Source organism: Rhincodon typus, chromosome 26, assembly GCF_021869965.1.
Source record: "Rhincodon typus isolate 14 chromosome 26, sRhiTyp1.1, whole genome shotgun sequence".
NCBI classification, from domain to species: Eukaryota; Metazoa; Chordata; class Chondrichthyes; order Orectolobiformes; family Rhincodontidae; genus Rhincodon; species Rhincodon typus.
The window spans coordinates 11,849,497-11,863,648 of NC_063357.1; the positions used below are offsets into that span (position 1 = coordinate 11,849,497).

Sequence of the window (14,152 nt, forward strand, 5' to 3'; positions counted from 1 at the left end):
CTCTGCTCCTATGATGCTGCTTGGCCTGCTGTGTTCATCCAGCCCTGAAACTACTTTAAGTTGGGAGGAAGTTCTGTTCCTCATTCTGAATCTTACCAACTAAAGCACTGTTTTCTTTAAAAGCTGCACAAACTGGTGACAAAGTATCCCAATATGGAAATATGAACACACTGCCTGTGCTCATCCTTACACCCAGGTCATGTTCATCCATCACCTTGCTCACCTACATTGGAGCCTGTTAAGCAATGCTTTGATTTAAAAATTCTCATCCTTGATTTTGTTCCTTCCCATCTCTACATGTAATCTCACAAAATCCTCTGAGATATCCGCATCCCTCACTGTGATTGCTCCAACACTGGATGTCCCTGTCTTTAGCTGCCTAGAATCCAACTTCTGTAATTCTCTCCCTCACTTCTCCATCTCTTATTATTTTCTAAGGGACTCCTTACTGCACACATCTTTGACCAGGCTTTTGGCCATCTCTCCTTATGTAGCTTGCTGAGACATGGGATACTGTATTACATGAATAATTTGTTCACTTTGAAATCACTGGTTTTCATGAAAAGCCAAGCCCTCTGAACTCCACAAATGGATTATTGAGTCTAATAGCCACTGAGTGAGTTGGCCTAGATCTCTGGCTCCAGCTCTCTTCTAGTCTGCGTTAGCTAATCTCTGCTGAGACAGCCATTTGGAGAATGTAATTGGCATTAGCAAGGCTGAGCTGGATAAGTGAGCTCGGGTTTTTGTCCTTGTGTATTAACCTTTCCTGGAGAATATGCAGCTGACTTCTGCTCGGTTTAAGATCACCGAGTTATCCAGCTAGGAACTGCAGTGGACATCTATACTGTACCACTCATGGGTCGCTCATTTGAGTTCCAACATTTAATCAAACTCCCCAAATATAACAGTCCCTGTGAGGTGTTGCTTCTTTCACTATCTAACAGACACAGTGCTAACCCAGCAAAGGTGTACCTTCCTTAAAAACTGTTACATCTTTCTTTGGGTCCCACAGCACTGTATAAAGTTTGACTGTCCTGACCTCCTGTAAAGATAATTTAAACAGTTATTAAAATGTTGCTTATCATCTCCAGAGATACAGGCTTGGACACAGGGTGTGGCACCATTGATACTGATACTTCAGAAGGTCCAAAAGACAAAAATGGCGCAGGCTACACTTCTGGCTTTGGAAGTATGTGGGCACTCCACAGAAGTGCCTGGTAGAGCTACCAGAATATCATTTAGCCGCTGCGGCTGATTTCACGTACATTTCAGAAACTTGGACTGCACACGTTCACACTGAGCACTCTCAGCTCAACAGGGCATCCGGTAGTCCCACAGAATCAGCCTCGCCTGTCCCAGCTAGCATTACCTAAAGGGCCAAGGATCAAGTTGGTGGGTGAGGTGCTTTAGACTTACTTTTACTGTTAGAAAGTGAGTGACTGTCTGTGACTTGTTCATGGAGGTTTTGCTGTGGGCTGCTGCACACATTCAGGAAGGCGAGAGGATTGGATGGCCCAACTCTATATGAGGTACGGGAGACTGTGGTTATCGTACCTCTGGGCCTGCAAGATAACCAAGACACTTTGTCCGAGTGAACAAGACTTGGTATACAAGCGGAGGAAACAAGAACGTGAAAGAAAACCCAGTGATCAAAGGTGTCTGCTGGTTCTCATGCAGTATTTGCAGTGAGAGAAAGATCTGTGAGGATGGAAATGGTGCTCTCCACAAATGGCTCTTCCCTCCCAATCAAAATGGCTGACTGTTTGAAGCCTGTGATGATCCCAGGGAAATACGTCTAATGAATATTTCGCCAGCTACTGGTTTCTCTCTTTATTCATTTCTGGGACTTCAAGGATGCCAGATGCCAGTTTCAGAGTGGAAGGTTAGCTGTAGATGCCAGTGTAATGTCCTGGCACTCTGACACTGTAGCTAGAAAGGTCACATACAGCACTAAGATCAAATGCACAACCACCCGCTTGACTTCCTACATACGTAGATGGCCCACTGTGTCAAGGTTGTAAATGGGAATTTAGTATGGGAGGAGAAACCATTGCCTCATCCTACATTACACCCCTCAATGCGCAGTTGATTACTGTAGCAATGCCCTATTATGAATGCATTGGATACATTTAAGTGGAAATCAGATAAACATGAGGGAGAAAGTAATAGAATAATATTATGGTCAGGTGGAGCATTAACAATGACACAGACCTGCTTAGTCAAATGGCCTGCTTCTGGGCTGTAAATAATTTGCAATCCGTACTAACCATTAGGCTTTTATGCCAAACCTGCACTATCGTTATTTTAAATTTGCCATCAGTCTCTCTCAAAATGAACATTGCCAAAATGTTCTGAGAGAACCAAGTATAGCAAACCTTAGAAAACAAAGCTGACAGAATAAAGAATGGGCGGTACTTTCCTTCTCTGGTTACAATCTGTCGGCTGGCCTAGGTACCAAACTCTCAGCAACCCAGATCATTTTCTGGGGTTGTTTGGAAATCCTTCAAGAGCTGCACTAACCAAGACAAGAGTGAAATGCTGTCTGCACTCCAAGTGTACAAGTCTTGGTATAAGTGGAGGAAATGAAAACAGGGAAGAAAACCCAAATTATCAATAAGGTGCTTATTGGTAAATATCCACCAAAAGTGATAGATGCTGATTTGGGCAATTTTGCAAAGAAAACTATTGCTTCATGTTTAGTCAGGGAAAGGTGGGTATTCAGTAGAAACTCTTTACAATTTATAACTGGTTTACAGAATGCTATAAAGAGATTATCTATTAGTGGAAAAATCATTAGCATGGACATTACAGAATTCACGGGCAAGGCCATTTGCTTTCAAGTTTCATTCAAAAACAGAATTGGACATCTGGAGGACATCTGTTTAAATTCCACCCAATCAAAGACTTTATATTTATTCAGTCATCGGAAAGCAATGGCCTTGATCCTAGGGAACACCAGTCCCAATATACACGATCACATCAGGTAAAATGGGCAGAATAATTAGATATGTTCCTCAAGGCACTCAAACAAATTGTAGAATCCCACGTGAGACGAAATGAAGTTTGACATATTCCATCACCTTAAATCAGGTACTCTGAATATAGCTTATCTATGCTTGTTACCAAATTTCACAAAGGATGCTTTAGTCTGAAATAGGATATCAAGAGATATATCAGCCCCCTTGGCTTTGAGCCTGTGGGAGTGGATTAAAACTCACCTTGAAAACAATTGCTGAAAAGGTTTCAAAACAGGCAATTTCTTTGATCCTCCTTGTCTAATTCTGTAGCCGCCATTATTTATTTTACATTTCCAATAATGATAACTGCACTACAATGTATAAACCTTACAACATTGGTAATTTTCTGAAGCTTCATAGTCATAAGCCAATTGTACAAAAGAAAGCCTATTTAAACATTAGATTTAAGTTACTACCTTTTGTCAGTAGTCAGTGAATCGTTAGTGAGTTCATTTTGGCAATGTTCATTTTGAGAGAGACTGATGGCACATTTATTGCCAACTTCATGGCCAACCCTAATGGCTAAACTAAATGACCAAGTTTCTGCCTGTTCCTGTGCTAACTCCTCATTTTCCTCATTCTGTGATATTGGTTTGCAGGGTCTTATTTTGCTCAGATGGTGCGGAGTTAAATCTGGAGACAGGATGAGGAGGTCTGGATGTAAAAATCATATGGCACTGGAAATATCTAAACAAAGGGATGCCAGAAAAGGATGAATTCGCAATGTCAATTATACCAAGGTGTAAGACAGGAAGGGTTTTAATAAAGTAAATTGAAAGAAAACTTTTTCTTCCAGTGATGGGAGGGTTGGTAACAAGAGAAAATGGATTTAAAGGTGATTGTCAAAAAAGCCAAATGCAACTTGTCTTTTAATGCAGTGAATTGATAAGGATCTGGAATTCTTTGTTTGAAAGGGCAGTGGAAGCAGATGCAATAGTAACTTTCTAAAGGCAATGGGATCAATACTCCAAGGGGAAACAGATAATGCAATTGAGACAGAGTCGGTGAGTGGAACTAATTGGATAGCTGTACCAAAGAGTTGGAAATAATACAATGAGTTGAATGACCCCCTGTTTATTCTCTGATATGACACAATAAACTCATCCACCAAAGGAATAATTGGCCCAAAGGACACTACTTCATTTGGAATTTTTCCTCATGTCATTTGAGAAGCCAGGGCATAAACTGATCTCAAATCAGTGATTGGCCTCATTCTATGCTGTAACCTTTCTCTTGTTCTATAGATTACCATGAGTATTAAAGTGTCAGTATTGTTGGGGTCAAAGTCACTGCAGGTGGCAATTTGTTGCTCGGGGTCTCTAGTACTGCCACAATATTTTAGGTGGGTGCTGATTTTCCTTTACCCTGATGCTTCCAATGTTACTTTTGACTTTACAATGTACCGTTCCACAATTAAATACTCCGGAATAGTATGAAACATAGTACGTTGCCAGGTTATGCATCTTACCTGATTGGCCATTTTTTGACGACTTCAATGTTAGTTCACATGTTAACTCTGTAAAAGACAGCCAATAGTATAAATCAATATGGATAACGTTTAACCCTTGTGACCATTTGTGTGTACAGGGCTGGGAAGGGTGGGGGAAGAGGAGGGGATGGTGGGTAAACAGGAAAGGGATGGGATTATCGCCTGTCTCTTTTATTGAGTCAGCTTACCGACATGTTATAACCGAATATCAAGAAGGCAACATAATGAGGCAGCAGTCACAACTGAAGTTGTGTCTTCTGGCAGCTCATATTAGAGATCTGGATCTGCAATGGGTACAGTTTTCCAAACATTGGTTGTAAACTTCTGATCACTGTATCCCTAAAGTCTTGGTGTATGCTTGCAGAGGACAAGGCTTCCCATCAGGTAGCATGGACTCTAACTTAACCTCCACCAAACAATGTCTGTTCTTCTTTTGCAAAGACAGAACTGTGACTTCCTATCCCATTCGGGTTAAGGTTTGGAGGTGCCTGTCAGTAAATTCAACAATAGAGTTTACAATGTGCTTTCATCACCAGCAATAAGGCAATGTTAAGTACTCAGGACAAAGGCCAACGCCATTTGCATTACTCGAGTGCCTTCACAGAGACAGAGTAGACAGTGAGCTGTAGAAAAAGCCCCACTGGGATCAGTGGCTGAAAGTATAGTGAAGGAGACAATGAGTGAGGTCAAAAAGACGTGATCCTATTCGTTCTATGATACTGGCCTACCCAATCCACTTGGATTTGACAAACATGTGGATGATGACAGACAGCAAAGGATCTACTGATCCATCCAACCAACTCAGGACCATGTGATTTCTTGTGCCTCACTGAACATTTTGAATTGGCCAAAGGTGGAAGCCTGAGAGGGTAAAGTTCAGCACTCCTCCACCTAGTGCAAAATACATGGAAGTGGGTTGATTGTTTTTTTTATTCATTCATGGGATTCATCACTGATTAGGCCAGCATTTATTGCCCACCCCTGATTGCCCAGAAGGCAGTTATGAGTCAACCTCATTGCTGTGGGTTTGGAGTCACATGTAGGCCAACAGATAAGGATGGCGGATTTCCTTCCCTAAAGGACGTTAGTGAACCAGATGGGTTTTTCCTGACAATGGATTCATGATCATCATTAGACTCTTAATTCCAGATATTTATTGAATTCAAATTCCACCAACAGCTGCGGCAGGATTTGTACCCAGGTCCCCAGAACATTACCTGGGTCTCTGGATTAACAGTCCAGCGATAACACTACTAGGCCTTTGCCTTCCCAATTTTGGCACTTAGTATTTCAGTGGTTTTCAAGCAAGCATTTCCCATGGCTTCTGGAAGGGATCAGTCCATGTTCTAAGACCATGGATTACTGTGTTTGTGGCACATGACCCTCTCTCACAACTTAGCATGTGCCAGAATAGCTGATCTCAGTTGGGAAGCTTCAATTGTCCCTAAGTGGTGCTGGGATATTTTGACCCCTTCAATTCACCCCATTCTGATGGTTGAGCCCAATGACTGAATGCTCACTATCAAGCCTCAGGCAGGAGAAGTGGCCATGTGCGAGATGTATAGGGGTGTGTCAGCCCTGCACTCAGCAGCTAGCACACACTTCAGAATTATAAGCTATAATTATAGGTTTAAGATCCACACGAGAGCTGGAGTACAAAATTCAAGGAGGGCACTATCCAATGACCTGTCAAAAGTGCAGTCTTTCAGACAAGACACCAAACCAAGATCCTTACTGCCCTTTTGGGTCAGAGGAAAGCAATACTATGGGTGCTATTTCAAAAGGAGTTTATCCCTGGCCAACATTTATTCCTCAGTCATTATCACTGAAGACAGCTTATTTGATTACATTAGATAACAAGGTGTAGAGCTGGATGAACACAGCAGGCCAGGCAGCATCTGAGGAGCAGGAAGGCCGATATTTCGGGTCTGGACCCTTCTTCAGAATCTCCAGCATTGGCAGTTCCTACTGTCTCTATCTGAGTACATTGTTGTTTGTGGGAGAGTGTTGTATGCAAGTTGGCTGTCCTTGTTGGCATATGGTGTACATGTACCTTTGTGGGGCCATATCTTAAACTACTGTGAATCATTCACCCAACAAGACCCAGGATATGGTTATAGGGTATGACTGGACCGTACAGAAAGAGTTATCACCCTAGAGAATTCGAGGTGGGGGGGAAGCAGCTCCTAATAACCACATTACACTCTGTGAAGCTTAATTCTTCACCCTTCACTCAAGTCCTGCTCAAACCTTGTGTTGGTTAACAGCAGGGAATTGTCAGATTCCTTATCTCCTGAGATAGTTGCTTATAAAATAGAGTGCATTTAAACAGCAGTAAGTGCTGGGGGTTGGTCTTTCTCTGCCAAAGTGAGAATGTTGGCTGTGTCTGCCAACTGTAGGCTGCCAAAGTTCCTACGAAGATTTAAGGCAGTGCTTTCTTTCTGTATTTTGTCAAAACTCACACCGCAAGCACCAGAATTGCTCAAGGGCTGCCTGGAATGCTGGAAACACCATGGATTGACAGGGACAGAGACCGGCAGCAGGATTTTCTTAAAGTGCTTCAGGAGCTCAGAGTCAGATGCTTGTACCATGTGGGGAAGAGTGACAGGATGGGATTTTATCTGATGGTTGGCACCGATCCTCCGAAGTGGCCAGTTAATGGAAGCTGGAGGGGTGACAGGAAGCCCACCGGCAGTGGTTAAGCAGCAGGCTACCAATTCAGGCGAATGAGAGGGAGGGTGACCCTTGGCTACCATCGATGGAGCGAACTACAGCATGGCCTGCAGCTGAAGCCAGGCAGGCACGGAGGGTCTCTGAGCCTGCCTGGAGAGCTTGCTCCCCAATCTGCTACCAGCAGCTCCCTCCAGGCCACAACACTGTTCCCTCATGTCTCCAACAATAGGCTTTCAGTGGGCTGGAAGAAGCCTCAAGTGGAAACATGCCACATGTGGACAAGTAGCATTGCTTTACCCCCATCTCTGGGGAGAATGGCTCCAGCAGTGTACGGTGCTAGGAAACTGGCATCCAAACCAACAGGTTCATGCCCTTCTCCCCCTGTATTTGCTTCATTGGAAGCTAACAATCCTGTCCCCTGGCCTTCAATACAATACCTGACATCTGTAGTGTTGCTGTGGACAGTGGCCCAGTTAGAGGTGGATACTTACTCTCTAGAAACAGGAATGGATCAACAGTCATAGAAGCCTGACAGTGTGGAAAGAGGCCATTTGGCCTGTTGAGTTCTGTACTGACCCTCCAAACATCCCAACCAGACCCCCACTCTGTCCCCATAACCCTACAGTTCCCATGGCCAACCCACCTAGCCTGCATACTATGGGACATTTAGCATGGCCAATCCAACCAACCAACCTGCATGTCTTTGGACGGTGGGAGGAAACCGAGCACCCAGAGGAAACCCACGCAGACACTGGGAGAATGCACAAGGTCCACACCGACAGTCACCCAAGGCTGGAATTGAGCGTGCATCCCCAGTGCTGTGAAGCAGCAGTGCTAATCACTGAGCCAACAATATTGCATATATTTCCTCTGTCTGACATTGGAGTTTGCAATATTTTTTTCGTTTGCTTGCTCGATGGAATAGACTGCCTCTCATTAATACCCATCCTTGGGAAGTGGAGACAGTGAACCAAATCACATGCAATCCAAACACAGTAGGAGCAATAGCTGGATGCGAGGCAGCAAACATCTGCCGCATAGCACAATGTCTTCATCGCCTTTTAGGGACACCAATATATTTTCTGTCAGACAGAATTCTGGAACACTTGCTTTGAACTTATACGTCCAAAATCTTCCTTCCATCCTTGACTCCCACTTCAGCACCCCCTACAGACTTGAATGATTGTATCTCTCACTGTGTAAGAGTGGCATCGACTTCACAACTGGTGCAAGTTTCAGATTTAAGACTTTATCACAATATGCATATCATATTACAACATCCTACACCAGAACAATGTTTCCATTGGAAGTTCCAATGTCCACATTTACTGTTAAAACTCCTGGTGTAAACTTGTCACAGTGTAATTACCCCCTCCTGCCAGTGGAGGCAGCGTACCACAATACAGCCACAGACAGGAATCGGGAAATTATAGCACTGTGAGTTTACTTTACTTAGGCAATTTTTATGATAATACATAAGAACTTTTAATTGAAACAAAGTGGTTAAATAAATGGCTTTGGACTGGCAACTCAATCACATCTCTATGTCTAGATTCAAATATCTCCTGCCTGCTACTCCTGGTAAACTGAAGATTATTCTGATATGAGTTCTGTGATGTTTGAATAATCACACTTCAGCCTTCATGGAATAAGAACTCTATCTTGTTTATTCTGTAGGCTGACTGCACAGAAGCACACTGCTCAGACTGCACCCGACCGGTTCAGACTGATTCTCCTACACTATACCTTTGTCCTGGTCCAGCTATGAAAATGTAACCTACTGAAAGACTCAAACGTAACATTAGTTCCTAGTTCTAACTTCTAATAATATAAATACATAATATACAATATATGCTTCCTCTGACTCCTGATAAGCAATGGCACAGCATATTAATGGATTGACTCAAAATGTATTTATGATTAATAATGTTGAGTATTCTAATACAGTGTTAAAGTTATTAATCTTTTTCCTGAAAATATAGTCTTCTCTGTCTTTGTAGCTGTGATCGTTATCTTGATATATTCCAACGCCTGAGTTATGTTTTGGGAGAGCAAGGAAAATTGTTTCAATAGCACCTCAATACAGTATCTTGCATTTTAGTATAAAGAAACTTGTAATTTTAACAATCCTTAAATAATTTAAAAATAGTAATGGAGGATAATCAGGACATTAAAAAAAATACAAGCAAAACAAGAGGGTTCATTTCTAGGGAAATGCAATTGAAAAATGAAGATATGTTAAATTGGAATGGAAGTTTGGTCTGATCACACATACTGACCATAGTTCTGGTCTCAATGTTATGAAAAAGAATATGAAGCACTGAAGGTGCAAAAATGAGTCACAGGGATGATGCCAGAATTGAGAAATTATAATTATCAAGAAAAATTGAAGTAGTGGAGGCAGTTTCCTTTGGAAGAGAGAAGGTCGAGTGATGACCTATTAAATGGTTCAATAAGGCAAACAAAGAGAATGCTGCTACATTTTGAAGCTTTCAAAACTAGGTGGTATAAATATAGCTGTGTCACAATCAAATCAAAGGAATTCTGAAGAATTCTGGATCATCTTTGTCCAGAGGGCACTTAGAATGTGGAACATACTACTTCAAGAAGTAGTTGAAGAACGTAAAAAAGTTGACATAGTCTTTCCAGACCACAGGGCTGCTCTCCCATTAGACAGTGATAACTGGTGGTGCTTTAACCTGAGGGTCACCACGCCACAGGTGAGGGGAGAGGTTGAGCACTTCAGCTGGAGCGGGAATAGCAAGGATGCTTTGAAAGGGAAGCCAGATGAGCACATGGCTTTCTAATCCTGTACTGTAGAAAGTTTGCTGATAGCGAGAGTGGGGCTTGTGTGGAGCACAAATATACAGACCTGTTCCTGCACTGCAATTCTGTGCAGCACTTCATCATGTTCCCACAGAGTTACAACGTCTTATACCTGTTATGTAAGCAAAAATCAATCACACATCTCTATCTTGTGTGGTGAATCGCTAATTAATTGAATTTTGGGATGTAATTGAAGGAGGATCATTGTCAAGGTCATTGGGGAACTCCTTACTCAATACGTCTGTACAGCGTTAGCTGAGATGTATTGGTGGAACCCAAAGTCTTGCACAAATTTCATATTGTTTGACACCTTCTGCTGCCCCCTCCGCCCTTACCCAACCCCCTCCCACTCAGCACCCCTCAGCAATAAAGACAGACTTGCATTTATATCAATTGTTTCATGACTACCACAGCCAAAGCACTCCAAAGCTAATGAAGTAAATTTAAAGGGTAGCCACTGTTGCAACATAGAAAACACAGCTGCCAATTAACACACAGTAAGCTCCCTCAAATGAACACTGAGACAGTGATTAAATAATCTATTGTTTTGGTGAATAAGCATTGGCAAAGACACTAGGGGTAACTCCTCTTCTCTTCTCTGCAATAGCACCGTGGAATCTTTTGCACCCTGCCAGTTCGGGAGATGGGGATTTATTTAACATGCCATCTGAATGACAGTACCTCTGACAGTGCTGCGCTCCCTCAGTACTACACTGGAGAGTCAGCCTCGATTTTTCGCTTGCAATAGGACTTAAAAGCAGAATCTAATGATTCCCACTCAGGAGGTGCACGGCTGACACCCATGATAAAATCCTCACAGCATGAAATAGGCTGATATGCTTGAACAGGTTGATGTTAGCAAGGAGGATGTGCTAGAAATTTTGAAAAACATGAGGATAGATAAACCCCCTGGGTCAGACGGGATATACTCAAGGTTGCTACAGGAAGCAAGGGAAGAGATTGCTGTGCCTTTGGCGATGATCTTTGAGTCCTCACTATCCACTGGCGTAGTACCAGATGATCGGAGGGTGACAAATGTTATTCCATTGTTCAAGAAAGGAAATAGGGATAATCCTGGGAATTACAGACCGGTCAGTCTTACTTCTGTGGTGAGCAAATTATTTGAGAGGATTCTGAAAGATAGTATTTATGGTCATTTGGAAAAGCACAGTTTGATTAGAAATAGTCAGCATGGCTTTGTGAGGGGCAGGTGATGCCTCACAAGCCTTACTGAATTCTTTGAGGATGTGACAAAACACATTGATGAAGGTCAAGCAGTGGATGTAGATTATACGGATTTTAGCAAGGCATTCGATAAGGTTCCCCGTGGTAGCCTCATTCAGAAAGTAAGGAGGCATGGGATTCGGGGAAATTTGGCTGTCTGGATTCAAAACTGGCTGTCCAATAGAAGACAGAGGGTGGTAGTAGATGGAAAGTATTCAGCCTGGAGCTCGGTGACCAGTGATGTTCCACAGGGATTTGTTCTGGGACCTTTACTCTTTGTGATCTTTAAAAATAACTTGGATGAGGAAGTGGAAGGGTGGGTTAGTAAGTTTGCTGATGACACAAAGGTTGATGGAGTTGTGGACAGCGTGGAGGGCTGTTGTAGGTTTCAATGGGACATTGACAGGATGCAGAGCTGGGCAGAGAACTGGCAGATGGAATTCAACCCGGAGAAGTGTGAAGTGATTCATTTTGGAAGGTTAAATTTGAATGCAGAATACAGGATTAATGGCAGGATTCTTGGCAGTGTGGAGGAACAGAGGGATCGTGGGATCCATGTCCATAGATCCCTCAAAGTTGCTACCCAAGTTGATAGGGTTGTTAAGATGGCATATTGTGTGTTGGCTTTCATTGGCAGGGGAACTGAGTTTAAGAGCCGTGAGGTTATGCTGCAGCTCTATAAAACCCTGGTAAGATCACATTTGGAATATTGTCTTCAGTTCTGGTCACCTCGTTGTAGGAAGGATGTGGAAATTTTAGAGAGGGTGCAGAGGAGATTTACCAGGATGCTGGCTGGACTGGAGGGCAGGTCTTATGAGGAAAGGTTGACGGAGCTAGGGCTTTTTTCATTGGAGCGAAGGATGAGAGGTGACTTGATAGAGGTGTACAAGGTGACGACAGGCATAGATAGAGTGGATAGCCAGAGACTTTTTCCCAGGGCGGAAATGACTATTACAAGGGGGCATAATTTTAAGGTGATTGGAGGAAGGTATAGGGGAGATGTCAGAGGTAGGTTCTTTACACTGAGAGTGGTGGGTGCGTGGAATGCGCTGCTGGAAGTGGTAGTGGAGTCAGATTAGGTACATTCAAGCGACTCTTGGATAGGCACACGGATGATAGTAAAATGTAGAGTATGCAGTGTAGTTTGATCTTAAGAGTAGGATAACAGGTCGGCACAACATCGTGGGCTGAAGGGCTTGTTCTGTGCTGTACTGTTCTATGTTCTAATAGAAAGCATTGTATAAATGAGAACTTATATTAATGTAGGAAACGCAGTTGGTCATATTTCACAAATGTGCAGAGAAGATGTTTATCATTTCGTGCATATTCCCCCAGAGGCTGACAGAAAGCTTTTATGAATCATGTACTGTTCCTGGTTTTCTATGAGCTGAGCCACTTACAAGGTTCCCTTATACAACCCAACACTTCCCTTAAGTGTGTAGTTTTAAAATTTATTATGCAAGCTCTATTGACTCAAGAAGAAACAAACATAAATCATATGGGTCCAATGAAACAGCAGTTAAAGTTACTGAGCACAGAACTAAATGCAGTTGCAGTTACATCTTACCAGTCAGCCTTGAGTCATTCCACAGAATCTCTGCAAAGGTGACGATAACTCCCACATACTTTTTATTGCTAAAGACCGTGCACAGCTCACATTCATCCTTGAGCCTACAAACACTTCTTTTAACATTACTATTGAAGTGGAACTCCATTTTCCTTCTTTTCTCTAGTAGGCATCTCAACACATATTACACGTATGTATATCCCAGAAATTGAAGGCATGTGGTATTAATGGGAATGTATCTGCATACAATGACAAAACTGGACCGATCAATACACTTCTTTTAAATTTGCAGAATTTATACATACATGTCCTAGGGATCTGCCTTTGAAACACTTCAGCTGGTTGAGCTTACTCTTAGGCTTCTGATAGCGCTACTATGAAAGTAAATTCTGAAAGTGTGGCCTAGTGTGAATCCCTGATTTTCCCCTTCTTTCCCTTCCTGGGTAAAGACTTGGGCCAGCAGTTAGGTTGATACCAGCAATTCAACTCAATGTTTACACATACTTGGAACCCTCTGGTAAAACTCAAGTTAAATAATTATCTCTCTGTAGCCCCAGGTTTGTCACATTCTGTCATTGATAGAACAACACAGTATTAGGTCTAGAACAAAAAAAAAAGTTGCTGGAAAAGCTCAGGAGGACCGGCAGCATCTGTGAAGGAGAAAAACAGAGTTAACATTTCGGGTCCGGTGTCCCTTCCTCAGAACAGTACTAGTTCTAACTGATAGATTCGTGGATCAGCCAATAAGGAAAATTCACTTTGTTAACAGTGCTAATGAGGAATGAGCATCTTAACTTTATTATTAAGTGGAAAGCCCAGGGTGATAAGGAGACAACACAGTGGCAATCAGATGATAGACTGCTTGCTTTTGCAGTTTATGGCATTAACTATGACCAAAAACTGTGTAAGGGCAATAAGATTGATACAGGAGAAAAAAAAGTTTAATTAGCAAGTTCTGGTGATAAGGAATTTGGTTGAGGAGGAAGCACACTCAACAGTAATTTTCAAAAAGGAATTGGATATCTGATTATAAAGGCAAAAACTTCAGACCTTTGTGCGGTGTGAGTGAAACTGAACCATTTGGATAGCTTTCATAGTGTCAGTACAGATGTGATGGTCGAATGGCATCCTGATGTACTGATGATTCTATTGAGCCACAAATCATTTTCACTGGGTTGGGGAAGAGGGTGGTTGATGCAGGTTTGGGAAACATCAGGTAGACAGGGGAGGGAGAAGTCAGAGAAACAGGAGGTTGAAGGCGAATTAGACTAAATGAATAACTGTCTTGAATAGGTGGAATGGGCCAAATGGCTTCCACACAGGATGCCAGACTCTCCTGATTCTAATCCCTACGTG

At 42.6% G+C, this 14,152-nt stretch overlaps 1 protein-coding gene across 2 annotated transcripts in view; it reads right to left on the reverse strand.

Moving 5' to 3' along the window:
* The window catches only part of ccdc92ba (coiled-coil domain containing 92Ba), an 81,589-nt gene that overhangs the window by 30,563 nt on the left and 36,874 nt on the right, over window positions 1-14,152 (reverse strand). For both annotated transcript variants that reach the window (XM_048612786.1, XM_048612787.1), the window contains one exon: window positions 4,486-4,533. In XM_048612786.1, coding sequence (XP_048468743.1) covers window positions 4,486-4,533 — 48 coding nt within the window. The remainder of the gene's footprint in view (window positions 1-4,485; window positions 4,534-14,152) is intronic.